General features: G+C 42.3%; 1 protein-coding gene across 6 annotated transcripts in view; it reads right to left on the reverse strand.

The window, feature by feature from the left end:
* The window catches only part of TMEM94 (transmembrane protein 94), a 187,630-nt gene that overhangs the window by 26,336 nt on the left and 142,558 nt on the right, over positions 1-18,736 (reverse strand). For all 6 annotated transcript variants that reach the window (XM_078779433.1, XM_078779430.1, XM_078779435.1 and 3 more), the window contains 4 exons: positions 15,516-15,741; positions 15,035-15,112; positions 14,757-14,842; positions 3,625-3,706 (listed from right to left, as the gene is read on the reverse strand). In XM_078779433.1, coding sequence (XP_078635559.1) covers positions 3,625-3,706; positions 14,757-14,842; positions 15,035-15,112; positions 15,516-15,741 — 472 coding nt within the window. The remainder of the gene's footprint in view (positions 1-3,624; positions 3,707-14,756; positions 14,843-15,034; positions 15,113-15,515; positions 15,742-18,736) is intronic.

The raw sequence follows: 18,736 nt of genomic DNA on the forward strand, positions 1-18,736 counted from the left end.
AACGCCTCCGGCGATCAAGCCGCCGGCCTTCAGGACACGCCCATTGGTGTGCTCACCTCGGCCCTGGTTGGTCGCGCGACCCTCTGGCTCCGCCCTTGATGACGACTGGCGGGCACGCCTTTCTTCCCCGACCCGAGCACATGTTCAATGGTGGTTTTGGAGGGGATGTAATATTGGCAATCGAGGCTTGGCCATGACGAAAGGGGAAATGGAGGTTTTGGGAATGGGAATGAAGAATGAAGGGAATCGATCTTATTTCACTTGGTGCAATGGAGTGTCATTTTAATGGAAGACAAAGCCTTAACCTAATACACAGAATAAGGAAATAAACTACTGAACAAGGGTATTATAGTGTCCTTCAATGTATGCTTCATGGAATTAACTACCGGAACGCCCTTTGACCTTTATACACACTGGAGCAAGGAGGGCTCAGAATAAGCAATAATTCATAACAATTTACAATACAATACAACACAATCAAAAAAAACTCAATCCTCATTTCCGCAACAATATATATATATATGGCGACTCAGTCTCGCGGTTTCGAAGACCCAAGGCGAACAAGCGGCTTAATCGCCACTTGGTAAGGGAACGGCCTTCACGCAAAACCGTAACAATATATACAGACTTGGCATTTAATATGGAATATTTTTTTTGTGGGGGTGAACTTACTTTTCAAGATGACTTAGAACCAAAAGTTCATTGGAATTATGTTGAAATTATTCTAGATTTTGTTAATGTGACCTTTAAAAGAAACAAAAACCACATTTGACATTTCGAAGCAAATAAATTGATCCTTGAAAGTGATGTAAACTCATATCGAACTCAATTCACGGACAGTACTGTGTTAAACTTCTGTACGTTTTCCAGAAGTATCTCTTTATTTTGCACATTAGCCAAAAAAAATTTCAACAAAAACAAAAGCTAAATTATGACTGGGATTACGGACAGTAAAATTACAGTTCAGTACTTCGTGTAACCCCCACGAGCATTCAGGAGAGCACCCACATGTCGAGGCATGCTGTTCACGAGATTTGCCAAGGTTTGGACAGGAATCGCTTGTCATGCAGTGACAATAGTCTGCTGCAATTCACGCACAGAGGTAGGCTGCTGGTCCAAGTTGTCGATTTGACGCGTTAATTCTGCCCACAAGTTCTCTATCGGATTCATATCCGGGGACATGGCAGGCCACTCCATATGCTCTACACCACGGTCAGCAAGAAAGTGTTGGATCATGCGAGCACGATGAGGCCGTGCATTGTCATCTTGGAAGACAAAGTTTCCTTGAAAGGCTGCACGAGCAAATGGAAGCAATGTTTCTTCCAGAATGACCCTGTACTTGAACTGGTTCAGGTTTCCATTCAGAACAACCAGGTCAGTTTTCCCCCCTGCATGAAAAGCAGCCCAAACGGTCACCCCACCACCTCCAGCTTGGACTCTTGGCACTATACAATCTTCGTTGTGGGCTTCATGCACTTGTCTGCGCACTCGGACGCGGCCATCTTGATGATAGACCAGAAATGTAGACTCGTCACTGAAGGTCACGTGATTCCAGTGTCCTGGCTGCCATTGACGGTGCTCTCTGGCCCACTGCAATCGGCGCTGGCTGTGTTGTCTGGTCAGGCGTGGCTTTCTCAGGGGACGCCTGGCACGATAGCCTGCTTGAACCAGTCGTTGGTTGACTAGCCTTCTGGGTACAGGCACATTTGTCAGTTGCTGCCACTTGGCGCTAAGCCGATTAGCTGACTTGGTACGGCCATTGCAGACTAACCGGTGCAGCTGGCGATCATCTCTCCTTGTGGTTCTGCGTGGACGTCCTGGCCTCGGTATTGGAGTAGGGACACCCCTCTGAGCATTTCGTTTCAGGATCTTTGACACCTGACCTTGAGTGATGCCATACTGCCGAGTAATAGCACGCTGTTTCATGCCAGAATTTCGTAAAGCCACCACTCCATGACAAACAGCATTGTCAAGTTGACGGACCATCTCCAGAGGAAGCGGCAATAACTTTTGTAGACGTGCAGCAGTTGTTTTCCACTAATACAGAACGCAACAACCCTTATATACCCGATTGTGAAGCCAATCATCAAATGTACCTGTCCTTACATTTTGTCACGCCACCTGTGATATAATCCTGTTATTGACTTCTTGCTGCGAAAGACAATCAGTGACATGGTTCTTTCAACAAAGACATCACCGAAGGGTAAAAGAAACTCAGCAGATTGATACACTGAGTTCAGAAAGTAAACCCAAGTCAAGAAAAAAAAAAATTCCATATTAAATGCCAAGTCTGTATATATATATATATATATATATATATATATATATATATATATATATATATATATATATATATATTCCACTGGCCAGTTGGACTAATAAGACCAAAATTTCACTGGTCTGCAGAAAACAACAGAGGCAGCATATTTTGATGAGAATAGAGATAATAAAAAAAATTAACAGATTCATTATTAAACTAAGAGATGATATTTAAATAAAGAAAATGCTTATTATCTGAAAAATTAACTCAAAATGGTGTTATAATTTTTTTAAACCAATTAATATCCTTTGTTGCTCAACATATATAATGGTGTAGAAGCGCTTTTGATTGTGTTTTATTTTTGTCTCTTTAAATCTCTCATGCTGTATACATGTTGGAATAGAATAGACGAGACTGGACTGGATGAGATGAGCTTGGCTGCTATCCTTTAGCACCAAAGAGAACTATAAAAAGGAACACATAGGCCCATACATTTCCTTATATGATGGAAGCTGCAGCCCCATATACCACAACCACTCAGATAGCAAACAGTGAAACCTGGTGTCAAGGAACGTCTTGGAAAACCAGTCTAATTTTGCTACCAAAACTAAAATCTCAGTGTGAGCATCCATGAGGATCACGTGCATACCAGTGAGGATGATGCTACAAGGGTTTACGCACACAGCCAATGAGCCGCTGTATATGGCACGACCCCCCCTCCCCGCCCCCAATCCCACAGGAGCAGTGACGTCATCACGGCAGCCCTAAGTCAGGAATGGGCATGGCCCATGAGCTCAGTGCATCAGCATGCCATCAAGAGCTCTATGCTCCTCTTATTCATCTCGTCCTGAAATTCTCTTAAAATAATGGCAAGTCCTATTTGCAAGCAATCCAAATGATTTTAATATTTTTCAGTGGTTTCAATAAAAATAAAAAGTTGCTGGGCCTTGGTCCATTGGTCTTCGCTAAATAAAATGTACTATTATGGCGAATTCCTGTTAAGGCAGTAAAAATAAGCCATGTCGACTTGCAGTTTGCACCGATTACCTAGAAAAACACACAACATTTCTGTAACATCATTGGTTTAAAACGTCAATGCACCTTTTAAAATATACATTGCACGTTCACAGAGTATCGCCCCAGGCCCAACACAATTGACAAGCGTCAAAACAGTTGCATTTGAAAGGCATTTTCACATCGATATATCACACTGAAAGCCATGTCGGACCTATACTGGTCTCTGAGGTGTTATTACCAGTCTTAGGCTGGCATTATATTGCGAAAATCAATCCCTGTTTAATGGGGAGGAAATGTAAGACCTTCCTCCAGCGATGAGCACACATATATCTCAAACAACCACAAACCTTATTTGGCAAAAATTGCAGGTTCTTCCCAGTTGCTACTGTCATTACTGCATCGTCTGGACAGTTTCCAAGTAGAGAGATGCTTTTGGGAAGATAACAGACAAAAATTACATCCCTCCCCACCCTTTGCAAACCACACAAAAGCAATAAACCAAAACAATAAACCATAAACAATAAATAAAATAAACCACACAAAAGCAATGATGCTAATAAATCTGTATGGCAGTAACACTTGCATAGACAAATTGGAGGAGTTCAACAATCCAAAAAGTTTTTTTTTTTTAACCATAAAATGGGCATTTCTGATGGCAAGTCACATTTTGGCCTGCACTGTACTGAAAATACGCTTCATGCGACTTCAGACTTATTTTGTTGTGGCAGGTCACAAGTGTGCGTGCGTGTGTGTGTGTCATTGATTGTTATCTCCATAATTTGGGTTTCAGTAGGTTGAACAGAGTCCTCCCAGGACTCGAAGTATCCACCTTAGTTTTGGTGAAGGATCTCGATTCATGGACCAAATTGTGAGGTTTTCTTGTTCCCAGAATTATGTTTCAAGGGCTCTTTTCAGGATCTTCACTGAGCCCCAGACAACCTCCAACTGTAGTTTGTTTGTGATAATGTTCCCAGGGATGGTTTGCAGGATCTTTGCACAGTTCTTAAATGTTCTTTATAATTCCTGTTGCTCTAATTATCACTGTTACAATTTTGGCACACTTCCGGTTCCGAGATCTTTTCACTTCATTCTTGAAATCTTGATACTTGGTAATTTTCTTGATTTTTGTGTTACTTAGACCAAAATCACTGGGTATTGAACCTCAATTTACAAGGTCTTATTTTCCTTTTTGTATCTGAGTACTATATCCGGTTGCAATGCTTGGTTTTCATTGTTCACGCTTAATGGGATCATTAGGTCCTAGGTGAGCATTACATCCTTGTTTTCAATGATTGTTTTTGTTTCATGCTTCCATTCGTTTTCTGGAACGGGGATATTGAAATTTCTATAAACCTTGTTGTGCCTTTCGGTGTACAGCTGCTCTGACATGAGTTTTTTTTTACATCCCGATAGGAGGTGACACGTGCTGTTTCTACCTTGCAAAACCTGCACCTGTCCGACTGACTCAGTTCTGAAATTTTCTTCAACCCATTCGTGTGGAGTCCTTAGTTTTGGGCATTTATTATAATTTGTTCTCCGTCCCAATTGAGCTGACCTTTTCTTAGCCATTACAGTGATCCTTCTTTGTCTATCTCCAATCTGTCCAATTCTTTTTTATATTTCCCTGCTCTTTTGGCTTTCTCCCAGTTGTCATATATCTGTTGATATTTCATCTTGTATTTTTCTTTTGTCTTTTTTTTTTTTACAAACATTGGGGCTGTATTTGGTATTTGTTTGTTGCCATTTCAGTTTAGTGTGTGACATGTTCTATTCGCAACTGTTTTTGGAAATTTTTTGCAAGGTGAGTGAGAGATACCATTTCTGGCTTGTTGTGTTCATGCTTACATACAAATTGTATTCGGTAGTCTGTTGAGCTGTTCACATACTCTGCTAATCCTCCAGCCATCACTTTGTGCACTTGATTGAGTTCCATCAGGCCGCCACCTCCACCTTTCCTCGGCATGTACAATCTTGCAGTGCACTGATTTTTACAGAATTGGTCGATTTTTATGTCTCGGTCGATTTTTATGTTGTCTGTTTTGCTGGTCTGCCTTGCACACTTATCTCAGCCAAATTACATTTGGATGTCGTCAGAGTACTGCTTCACTAATTTCAGTTGTTCTGCCATTTTTTTGCCATCTGTCACCTTTCTCATTTCTTTGGACGTTCTTGTATTGGTTGGTAGAGTGTATCCACGTCCTTGCTCATTGGTGAGGTTATATGTATATATATATATATATATATATATATATATATATATATATATATATATATATATATATATATACTGTTATATATATACTGTTATATATATATATATATATATATATATATATATATATATATATATATATATATTAGGGTGGTTATATATATATATATATATATATATATATATATATATATATATTAGGGTGGTCCAAAAATTTGAAGATTGCATTTTCATTTCTCCACAAGCCTGCCCCCTATTCCTATTGACAGGTAGTAGATTTTGGTGAAAATTTGAGCTTGATTGGACAATATTTAGAGGTTGCTCAAAATGTTGACAAATTTTAATGAATAATAAGATACAGAATTTTTCGCATCATACATCAATTCATAGATAATTATCTATTTTCAATTACTCAAATTATTTATTATTGTTAATGTTGTTTGTTTGTAAACTAATAAATAATTATGTACAATGTACCATTGTACAATGTACATGTATGTTCAATTGTTCATTGTTCAATGTTCATTCATATAGTCAAATTAAGATTAAAAACAAAACAGTAGATTAAACATTCATGTATTAATTTGACAATAAATCATTTATCGGGAAAAATAAATCATCCATCAGAAAATATAAAATATCTGAGACGATAAAACAAATCTATCAGAACAATTAAAACAAAGTAAACATCAGAATACACATAATTTGAATGATTTTTACGTACCATTGTTTTCAGAAACTTGTGTTTCAAAACATTGCCTACTTCTTTGACAAGATGGCTTTGGTTGACACTGGAAAGTTTTCACGATGAAGTTTCACAACTCTCAACAAAAATTGCTTCTGCTCTTCATTCTTGGTCAGAGTGTCATGGAAAGTTTGGATGAGAGCAACACCTCGCTCAGCACAGTCATTGATAACCTTCATGCTGCGTATCTTCTTCTCAAGTTCTTGGTATGAGTTGTCTGTGTTCCAGAGGTGTGGCTCCTTTTCCAGAAAACTCAGTGATACTTCTTTGTCAGACTCTTTGATGACAACACCAAATAATTCAAGAGATCGACTTGTGATGTAGGTGTCCACTGAGTCAAAGCCTGAAGGCTTTAGCATCTATCCTATGAAGATTGTTTGGCTTTGGAGCCCGCTTGAAGTTCTTCACCATCTTTGCCTTTGTCTCATCATCCACCCGGCTATCAAAAAGAGCTAATGCAGCAAGGTGTTCTGACAAATACCAGAGGTGTCTTGTGAATGCTTTGACAGCAGTTTCACGGACAACCATATCCGGGTAAGAATCAAGGGTTGAAAGAAGAAGCAAATCTGAGAGGTGCCTTTGTGGGTAGCGGCGCCTCATGCCAGAATCTCGCATACACAAGTGCAACAAAAAGAGCAATCTGTGTGATTCCCTTCAATTCACGTGATGTTAGCTTTATTTGGTCTTTGAAGAGAACCATCTTGAGAGCATATATGGCTTTCATCATCCAGCGGGCATTGTGCATAGCTCCTGGCGCACGGAATTTCACTTCTTTGGCCTCACATCCACCCAGAAATGTATGGCATAGTCTCAGAAGTTCTTCATAGTCATCACATGGGTGTTGTTCTTCGAGTGCAACTGCATAAAAATGTATCATATTCTGACGTTCAACATGCAATCCAGACAAGCTTAGCATCCAAAGCTGCTTCAATGAGGGTACATGCTCCGTTTCTCAGCCCTGTGTTGGATGCAGTGGTGTCAAGCACTATGCCTTTCACCAACTGTTTGACATTCCACTCCTCAAGAAGTTGCATGCATGCATTTGCTTGTGCTACACCAGTGCCTTGGGGAATTTTTGGGACTCCAAGCAACTTCTCGGTATTCATACCAGTTACAAGTATCGCAACCCGATCAACAGATTCTTTGTGATTGCCAGTATAATCAGGGAGCAGTTTCCCATCCCAGTGTAGTAGGAGTGGGCTATGACATGAGAAATTTGCCTTTTCTTCAGTGAACATTATTTCCCTTCCACGAATTCGAGCACGAAGAATTCCACTGCGTGACAGAGAAATGTCTTCAATGGTATGGCCAAGAGATTGTGCAAAAGCACTGGCCACAAACATAGCATGCCGATCTGAGAGATTTACTCTGTCCAGAGTTGCCACTATTGCTGGAGTGATCACCTTGATGGGAGCCTTTTTCACCTGTTTGGCAGAAGATGGACTATGGAGTTTGAATTCATTGTCCACTGAATCTGAGCTTTCAATCAAGGGTGGAAAGCAAGGCAAGGGTGGAAATCACTCCATTTATGATGACGAAACGTCTGATGCCCGACGTGGAGATCGGTTTCTGAGGTTTGGGACATGGAATGTAGGGACAATGACAGGGAGATCAGGAGAAGTGGTGGAAGTAGTGGTCAGAAGAAGAGTGGACATATGTTGTGTGCAGGAGACGAGATGGAAGGGAAGTGGTGTGAGAATGGTGAAGAGTAGGCAGGGACAGAAATACAAGTTTGTGTGGCAAGGGTGCCCGGAGGGCGTGAATGGTGTTGGTGACCTGTTTTCTGAGGAGTTTGTAGACAGTGTGGTGAGTGTGACTAGAGTGAGTAAAAGGTTGATGATGGTGAAAATGATGATTTGAAAGCTCTTGGTGAACGTCATCTCAGGATATGCTCTGCAGGTTGGTCGGAGCGATGAAGAGGAGGACAAGTTCTGGTGTGCGATAGAGAAGCTGATGGAAAACGTGAAAGATGAGGATGTTGTTGTGGTAGGAGGAGACCTAAATGGACATGTGGGAAGGAGTATGGACGGTTTTGAGGGAGTTCATGGGGGTTACGGATATGGTGTGAGAAATGGAGAAGGTGAAAGGATTTTGGAGTTTGCTGATGGAGCTGATTTGATGATTTGTAATACTCAGTTCCAGAAAGAGGATAATAAGCTTGTTACATACACGACAGGTGGGTCGACAACAACCGTTGACTACCTGCTGGTGCGTAGGCGACACAGGGGGCACCCCCGGGACACAAAGGTGATCCCGGCGGAGGAGGCTGTTTCACAGCACCACTTGGTTGTCTGCGACATAAGGGTGAAAGGTGCGAGGAGAGCTCGGCAGGTGAAGTACCAACCGAGAATGAAGGTGTGGAGGTTGAAAGAGGTGACAGTGAGGGAGGCATTAACAGAGAGGCTGAGTATGGTAGAGGATGATGTGGTTGAGCTTGAAAGTGGTTGGATGTCAAGGAAAGATAGTCTGTTGGGAGCCGTTGGTGAGGTATGTGGATGGACAAAAGGACCACCGAGGCACTCGGAAACATGGTGGTGGGATGATGAAGTTGGAAAGCAGATTGACGAGAAGAGGAAGAAGTTCAAGGAGTGGCAGAAGGCGAAGGGTATGGCGGCAGAAAAGGCAGAGCATGAAAGTTATAAGGCAGCCAGGAAGGCTGCAAAGAAAGAGGTAGCAAAGGCGCAGGAGGCATGTAGGAAAATGTTCGGAGAACGCTTCGATTTGGAAGAGGGTCAGAGAGCGGTATTCAGGATTGCAAAGTAGATGGCGAAAGAGAGGTGTGATGTGATGGGGGTGAGTTGCTTGTAGGATGAAGTGGGACAAATCGTTGTGGACCCAGATGGAATTAAAGGAAGATGGAAGAGATATATGGAAATACTGTTGAATACAGAGAATGAATGGGATGGCAACAAAGAGAGTAACCCAGTTTTAGGACCGGCAGAGTAGATAACCGAGAAGGAAGTTGAGGAAGCGATAAAAGCAATGAAGAGTAGAAAAGCGGGAGGACCGACGGGAGTTGTGGGAGATATGTTGAAGGCAGCGGGAAATTGGGGTGTGAAGAGAATGACAGAGATCTGCAATCTGGTGGTGAAAGAAGGCCGCATTCCAGTGGATTGGGAACTGAGTACCCTCGTCCCACTATACAAGGGGAAAGGTGACCCTCTAGACTGTGGCTCGTATCGAGCGATAAAGTTATTGGAGCATGGAATGAAGGTATTGGAAAGGGTGTAGGAGAGGAAGATAAGGAAGAAAGTGAAGATGACGAAATGCAGTTTGGATTTATGCCAGGAAGAGGAACGCCAGATGTGCTTTTTATTGTGAGGCAGTTGCAGGAGAAGTACATGGAGAAGAGGAAGAAGTTGTTTCTTGGGTTTGTTGATCTGGAGAAAGCATTCGATAGGGTTCCACGTGAAGTAGTGACATGGGCATTGAGGAAGTTAGGAGTGGAGGAATGGTTGATCAGAGTAGTGATGGCAATGTACAAAAGAGTGCTCACAGCTGTAAGGACGAAGGACGGGAACAGTGGTGAGTTTAAGGTGAAGGTGGGAGTGCATCAGGGGTCGGTACTAAGTCCACTACTACAGACTTGGCATTTAATATGGAATATTTTTTTTGTGGGGGTGAACTTACTTTTCAAGATGTCTTAGAACCAAAAGTTCATTGGAATTTGGAATTATGTTGAAATTATTCTAGATTTTGTTAATGTGACCTTTAAAAGAAACAAAAACCACATTTGACATTTCGAAGCAAATAAATTGATCCTTGAAAGTGATGTGAACTGATATCGAACTCAATTCACGGACAGTACTGTGTTAAACTTCTGTACGTTTTCCAGAAGTATCTCTTTATTTTGCACATTAGCCAAAACAAATTTCAACAAAAACAAAAGCTAAATGATGACTGGGATTACGGACAGTAAAATTACAGTTCAGTACTTCGTGTAACCCCCACGAGCATTCAGGAGAGCACGTACACGTCGAGGCATGCTGTTCACGATATTTGCCAAGGTTTGGACAGGAATCGCTTGCCATGCAGTGACAATAGTCTGCTGCAATTCACGCACAGAGGTGGGCTGCTGGTCCAAGTTGTCGATTTGACGCGTTAATTCTGCCCACAAGGTCTCTATCGGATTCATATCCGGAGACATGGCAGGCCACTCCATATGCTCTACACCACGGTCAGCAAGAAAGTGTTGGATCATGCAAGCACGATGAGGCCGTGCATTGTCATCTTTGAAGACAAAGTTTCCTCGAAAGGCTGCACGAGCAAATGGAAGTAATGTTTCTTCCAGAATGACCCTGTACTTGAACTGGTTCAGGTTTCCATTCAGAACAACTGGGTCAGTTTTTCCCCCTGCATGAAAAGGAGCCCAAATGCACCACCTCCAGCTTGGACTCTTGGCACTATACAATCTTCGTTGTGGGCTTCATGCACTTGTCTGTGTATTCGGACGCGGCCATCTTGACGATAGACCAGCAATCTAGACTCGTCACTGAAGGTCACGTGATTCCAGTGTCCTGGCTGCCATTGACGGTGCTCTCTGGCCCACTGCAATCGGCGCTGGCTGTGTTGTCTGGTCAGGCGTGGCTTTCTCAGGGGACGCCTGGCACGATAGCCTGCTTGAACCAGTCGTTGGTTGACGAGCCTTCTGGATACAGGCACATTTGTCAGTTGCTGCCACTCAGCCCTAATCCGATTAGCTGACTTGGTACGGCTATTGCAGACTAACCGGTGCAGCTGGCGATCATCTCTCCTTGTGGTTCTGCGTGGATGTCCTGGCCTCGGTATTGGAGTATGGACAACCCTCTGAGCATTTCGTTTCAGGATCTTTGACACCTGACCTTGAGTGATGCCATACTGCCGAGCAATAGCACGCTGTTTCATGCCAGAATTTCGTAAAGCCACCACTCCATGACAAACAGCATTGTCAAGGTGACGGACCATCTCCAGAGGAAGCGGCAATAACTTTTGTAGACGTGCAGCAGTTGTTTTCCATTAATACAGAATGCAACAACCCTTATATACCCGATTGTGAAGCCAATCGTCAAATGTAACTGTCCTTACATTTTGTCACGCCACCTGTGTTATAATCCTGTTATTGACTTCTTGCTTCGAAAGACAATCAGTGACATGGTTCTTTCAACAAAGACATCACCGAAGGGTAAAATAAACTCACCAGATTGATATACTGAGTTCAGAAAGTAAACCCAAGACAAGACAAAAAAAATATTCCATATTAATTGCCAAGTCTGTATTTGTAGCTGTGATGGAGGTGCTGGCTCGGAACATAAAGGAGGGTTTACCGTGGGAGTTGTTGTATGCAGATGATCTGGTGTTGATTGCAGAAAGTATGGATGGACTGAAGGCGAAGATGAAGAAGTGGAAGGAATGTACGGAGACAAAAGGTCTGAAGGTGAATATCGGAAAAACGAAGGTGATGGCAAGTGGTAAAGCATGTGGTGAGGTGGAAAGAACTGGGAAGTGGCCCTGTGCTGTGTGCAGGAAGAGTGTCGGAGTGAATACCATTCAATGTACAATGTGCGCTGAGTGGGTTCATCAAAAATGTCGTGGTTTGAGAGGGTCTTTAACCAGTGTGGCAGCTACATTCAAGTGTAAGGTGTGCACAGAGGGAGCTGCAGATGGAGGAAATGTTGAGTTGGATCTTGGAGACGGCGTGAAGCTGGAAGGTGTGAAAACATTTTGTTACCTTGGAGACATGCTGAATGGAGAAGGTGGATCAGACTCGGCAACGGTTGCTAGAGTGAGATGTGCATGGAAGAAGTTTGGGGAACTGAGTGGTGTGCTGACGAGGAGGGGAGTGTCGTTGAAGCTGAAGGGAAAGGTGTATGCTGCATGTGTGAGAAGTGTTATGATTTATGGGAGCGAGACATGGGTAATGAACGTAGAGCAGCAATGAAGGCTGGAAAGGGTGGAAATTCGAATGGTTCGGTGGATGTGCGGAGTATCGTTGAGAGAGAGGAAGACAAATGATGAATTGCGAAAGATGATGGGAATAGAGCCTGTGATTGATGCTGTGAAGAGAAAGAGGTTGAGATGGTTTGGTCATGTGTTGAGGAAGGATGAAAGTGACTGGTTGAGAAGAGTGATGGAAATGAATGTGGAAGGAAGTAGAGGACGGGGAAGACCGAGAAAGACTTGGCTGAAGATGGTGGAAGAAGAAATGCGGGCAAGAGGGTGAAGATGGTGGAAGAAGAAATGCGGGCAAGAGGGTTAACAAGGGGTGATGTAGAAAATAGGGCAAAATGGAGAAGATTGTCATGGGGACCGCAAGGCTAACCCCACTCTTGCAGGGAAAGTGGCGTTAAAATGCCTGTTGTTGTTGTGTGTATATATATATATATATATATATATATACAGTGGTACCTCGGCTTACGAGTGCCCCAACGTACGAGTTTTTCGGGATACGAGCCGTCGCTCGGGCGGTTTGTTGCTTTGGGATACGAGCCGAGATCCGATGTACGAGCTCAAAAAATTTATTTTTTTGAATTTTCCGGTTGTGGCTTCCGGTTCCGGTCACGCGGTTATCTTGCCGTGAAAGCATCTCTGCTTGGATATAAAACACGCAATCGTCGAAATACATGAGCGAGGAATCTCCTTGCTCCAGCCGGTGACGTCATCGGCGGGGATCCCCGCCTCCAGAGTGGCTGGTCACGTGACCGCCAAAGTGTGTCGCGCGTGCGGGTATAATGAGCTACACCTGTGGATCACGTGACCACGGAAGCACGCCTCGCTTGAGAGGCATGGCTTTCGGTTTGCGTTTTGCTTTATAAGGCGCGATAAATGGGCTTTTGAGTGTTAGCGGTTCATGGCGTTGACGGTTCATGGCGGTTCATGGCGGTTGACGGTTCATTACGGTTCATGGCGTTGACGGTCAAAAACCCATTACATCAATTTTACCAGGCACTGTACAGTAAGTACAGTGGACACCAAATGCACGGTGGAAGGCTAGAAGTAGAAGATCGTCCAAGACAAGTGAGAATAAGCCATACTTTGGAGGAGATGACGTCATTCGCTGGTCCGATAACCAAAGATGTATAAAAAACCAGATGAGCTAACAATGCAGCAATGAAGGAATTCGGCCAAGGCACCGGCACACAACGACCTACCTACATCGAAAGACTCAATGCCAATGGTGACAGAAGCCAAGACGGCCGGCTTAAACACCGCCGAAAGACCACGGTGTACCAACTTACGATGCAGAACATCTTGCACTTAATATGATGACAACAGGTGCCATCCTCTGACGTACCATTGCAGGTACAGGTACAGTACACGTGAGCACAGAGCAAAAGTTCACTGAAACCGAGATTAAGAAAAAAGAAAAAACACCTCGTGGTCCGTGCTCGATATCCGAGTTTCAATCTTTTCAAACACATGATGCTCTCGGTCACGGTATCTCCTGCGAGCTGCTTCTCCTTCAACCACACAAACAACAACTTCTCCATATCTTCATGGATAGAGGTCCGGAGCTTTGAAATAATCGTAACGCCCTTGGCTGGCGTTATAGCCTTTATGGACTCCTTCTGCTTCAAAATCGTACATATCGTAGAAGGAGTACGATCGTACTGCCTCGCCAAGTCGACAACACGCACACCTCACCTGGCATGCTCTTCTCCTCTGCTTAATAAAACCAGTTTATTTCTTTACATTCTCTTGTATTATGTACAGTATATACGAGGTCGTGCTTGTTTATACATTATTTGTTATTTATAAAGTACATTTTTGTTATTTAAAAGCACCTAACAAAAAAAATTGGTGTTTTTTTTTTGAGGCTGGAACGGATTAATAGCATTTCAATGCATTTGAATGGGAAAATTTGCTTTGACTTACGAGCGATTTGGCTTACGAGCTCCGTCACGGAACGGATTAAACTCGTAAGCCGAGGTACCACTGTATATATATATATATATAATATAAACATACGACATTATGTGTGTGTGTGGGTGCGTTTCAGGAGGTGGAACCGAGACCTACCAGGTCTCAAGGTATCCATGTTATTTGGAAAGGTCCTGGGCTGAAAGGATCGAAACCTTGAGGAGGAACAGTGCCCAGCTGATGATGCATGCAGTCGGGAAACTCGTCAATTGCTTACAGGTTGAGGTTCTTACTTTAGGTAATGGAAGTATGTTTTGACGATTGCAAATTAAATAATGTTGAACATGGGATGTTGTGAAATTAACATCACTTACAGCAATCCTTTAAATTATATTAAAGTTTAGGAACAACCGATACTGTACAATTAATCATGTGTGTGTATGTGTGAGTGTGCGTGTGTGTATGTGTGAGTGTGCGTGTGTGTCCATGTGTATTGGAATTCTAGTTTACTTTGCAATTGTTCCTCGTTCATTCTCATGCTCGATTATTTCAAAGGTAAATATGGTATCGGTCCATATCATTTGACAAAAGTAGTTGCTATTGGTTGCACAGTTGGGAATCACTTTGCAAATCACATGATGTTTATAAAAGACTTAAAATAGAGAAAGAAGCAAAGAAAGATATACCTGATAAGGGGGTGAGCAAAGCAAGAAAGCCAGAGAACATCTGTGCTGCTGAGTGGTGGTGGAAGCTGGAGGAAACATGCCAATACCTGGAGTAAAAGAATGAAACACAAAAGTAATATTTTTGTATTCATACCATTACTTGAATGATGGACATATTGGAAAGCAGTATGACCGAGGCATTACAGAAATTAAAGACAGCTTGTGCTGGATCACCTAGCACATGTTTTAAAGCTATAATAAATGCAGCTTCTGTTGAAATAGTTTTGCAGGCCACATACCTGAACAAGCATGATGCATAGCTGGCACTGCAGGAGAAACAAGGAGCACTTTCTCACGCTGTTGGTCATATGTCGAGCCTGCAGAGTAGGCATATCATGGTAATGGTGTGGCGTTTATGAAGACGGAATCATTTAAATGCCGCTTTGTAGAAAGGAAACGAGCAGATTCCTGACCGGCGGTGACTGGAAACACATTAACATTATTAAAATGAAAAAAAAACACAGCAATGGTGCTACAAAATCAGCCTAGTTGTTGAGCAATTACTTTTTACAGTGTATCAGACCAATGAAGGAGCTGAGCTGAATAGAGGTCTTTGTAACGCAATCTTTATGACAATAAACACCAGCAAAAACAGAAAGGAAGTCTTACAATAGTATTTTCTCACCATTTTAAAGCCATTATGGCAAATAAAATCGAAGCACATATCCCCAAGAATTGTGATATATTCATGGAAACTTTTAAAGCCACAGGAGGCCTTGCCTGTTTGACGAGTTTTATAAGGCTCATATTCTTCTCATTTTGAAACGACATCGAGCATGGCAGGCTGTTCAGCATGGCCGAGATGTGCAGAGGATCCACAACTCCATTCTCAATGACCTCCACAGCTGTTGCGGTCGCAGCCGCTGTCATATTTATATTTGCACTCCTTCCACAGCTAAAGCCATCCCAGGTGCAACGGGATGGATAGAGCGGATCCAGAGCAAGGCTAAGGAAAAAACAAGATAGGGGGTGTGATGTGACGTCCTTTAATTGAACAATGCAGATTGAGACGAGACTGTTGCATCTCCTGAAGCCTCTGTTGAAAATCTGAGGCCGAATGATAGATTGATGATGCAATTTGAGGATTTGTGCTTCAACTTGTCAAGATTAATATTATTCACAAAAGTTGTGAAAGCCAGTGCTGAAAAATACACGAGCCCAACCAAAGTTAAAAAAACAACACATCTAAGCATGCATAGCTCACATAGTCTCTGATGAAGGTCACAGTGCACCAAAAAATTTGAGCTATTGTAAGATCCTGAAGTTGGTTGTGCTAGCGAGTGTCTGCGCTGCGGTTCTTTCAAATTATTTTTGTGAAAATGGATTTTCCCAATTTTAAATTGTCCTTCCCTGTCAAGAGTTTTACCTGCGACATATCGCAAGTCGAGAAGAGCTTTGCGTTGCTGTTGTTGTTGGGGTTCTTGTTAGGGGTCGATTTTTGAAATGCGCACCAATTGGTCGGACTTATGCCGGACCACACGCACATCTGTCGCTTGACTCCACCCACCATAGCACCGAGGTAAAATGACATTGCCACAATCTTGGTTTTCTGGTGGGCCCAACACATTAGGCTTGTAGGCCTCTGCTGATTATACACTGCCCGGGTTTGTTGTGTCAGATTTCCATTGGCTTTGTTGGGGTCGAATGTTATTCACGATGGACCCCAAAAAATCTAATCATATGTCGAATAATAGTAAGGTTTAATGAAGCCTGTCAGAATGCATGGTAATCAAGTGTTACATTATGTAATCAAGCATTACGTAATGCAAATTACTAAACAAATAGCGTAGTGTAATTTTTGAACAGTCCCATATTGGGGTTAAACAATCTGTGACCATGTGACGAATCAGCTCGTTCTGATATGACCATGGGGAGAGTAACATGGATGAGAGGTGCAAAGTTAATTTTTTAATAGCAAATTAAGTGTGTTTTTCCCAATCGTGCTGTACATCTTTTATTTTATTTCCCAATCCGCTGGTTACCAGATTTTGCCACACATTGTGATCTTAGTGCGGTCATTCTTGTTTTATTTTTGTTTAAATCAGCTATATTTTTGATCTTATAAGTTCTGTGATACATCAGCTACCCATATTTTATGGCCATCAATATTGGTTAACCACTACAATTGGTTAACACAACTTGATGGTTAACCACTACAATTGGTTAACACAACTTGATGGTTAACCACTACAATTGGTTAACACAACTTGATGGTTAACCACTACAATTCCAATGAATTTAGGAAGGAACAATGAAGAACATCCATCTGAACAACATTCACAACACACATTTGTTCATGTACAGTCACGTGAAAAAATAAGTACACCCCATGTAAAGTTTTGACTTTTTCAACATATTTCAACATACAGCTATTTGATCTTCATTTCAACAATATTGATAGATAAAGGTGATATAATATAACAAATATCATGAAACATTTACATTTTGTAGTCCATTGTATAATTTAAATAAACATAAATGCAAATTTGCATGTGGAAAAAGTAAGTACACCCCTACATTTATCACTACTTCAAATACCTAAAATTTGAATCAGGCGCAACAGCGCAGGTGCAAATGATTAGAACATCGTCAGAGAGGATCTTGGAGGAACCTGTCTTATTTAAACCTCACACATTTCGTTTGGTTTGCTCTTTGTTGTTGAAGTGTGCGGCGTCACCATGCCGAGATCAAAAGAGCCCTCTGAGGCCTTCAGAAAGAAGGATATAGATGCCTATGAGTCTGGGAAGGGATTTAAAAAGATCTTCAAACAATTTGAAATCAGTCATTCGACTGTCCGGAAGATCATCTACAAGTGGAGAAGATTCCAAACAACTGCCAACTTGTTCAGGCCAGGCAGCCCCAGCAAGTTCAGCCTGAGAGCAGACCGGAAGATGCTGAAAGAAGTCTCTAAGAACCCCAGAATGTCATCACGGGACCTACAGGTAGCTCTTGCCACTGTTGATGTCAAAGTGCATGAGTCTACCATTAGAAAGAGGCTGCACAAATTTGATCTACATGGGAGGTGTGCCAGGAGGAAACCTTTGCTGTCCAGAAAGAACATCAGGGCAAGACTAAAGTTTGCCAATGAACACCGAGGCAAAGACCAGCACTTCTGGAACAATGTGCTCTGGACAGATGAGTCAAAGGTAGAGCTATTTGGGCACAGTACCAGAAAACATGTTTGGCGAAAACCAAAGACAGCATTTGACCACATGAACCTGATACCAACTGTAAAGCATGGTGGTGGAAATATTATGGTTTGGGGCAGCTTTGCTGCATCAGGGCCTGGGCAGCTCACCATCATAGAATCCACTATGAATTCTTCATTGTACCAGAGGGTGCTTGAGGATTATGTGAGGCCATCTGTCAGAAAGTTGAAGCTCAACCGAAGGTGGACCTTGCAACATAACAATGACCCTAAACATACCAGTAAATCCACCAAGGAATGGCTGATAAGAAAGAAATGGAGGGTTCTGGAATGGCCAAGTCAAAGCCCGGATCTAAATCCCATCGAGATGTTGTGGGGGGATTTGAAACGAGCTGTGCATGCAAGAAACCCCTCAAACATTGCACAGCTGAAAGAGTTCTGCATGCAGGAGTGGGCAAAAATTTCTCCCAGTCGATGTCAGAGACTGGTAGACAGTTATAAAAAACGCCTACTTGAGGTTGTTTCTGCCAAAGGGGGTAATACCACCTATTAGAGCCAAGGGTGTACTTACTTTTTCCACATGCGAAATTTGCATTTATGTTTATTTAAATTATACAATGGACTACAAAATGCAAATGTTTCATGATATTTGTTATATTATATCACCTTTATCTATCAATATTGTTGAAATGAAGATCAAATAGCTGTATGTTGAAATATGTTGAAAAAGTCAAAACTTTACATGGGGTGTACTTACTTTTTCACGTGACTGTACATAGTGGTTTCATTGTTA

The sequence above is a fragment of the Myxine glutinosa genome, chromosome 5 (assembly GCF_964187855.1).
Source record: "Myxine glutinosa chromosome 5, kmMyxGlut1.1, whole genome shotgun sequence".
Lineage (NCBI taxonomy): Eukaryota > Metazoa > Chordata > Myxini > Myxiniformes > Myxinidae > Myxine > Myxine glutinosa.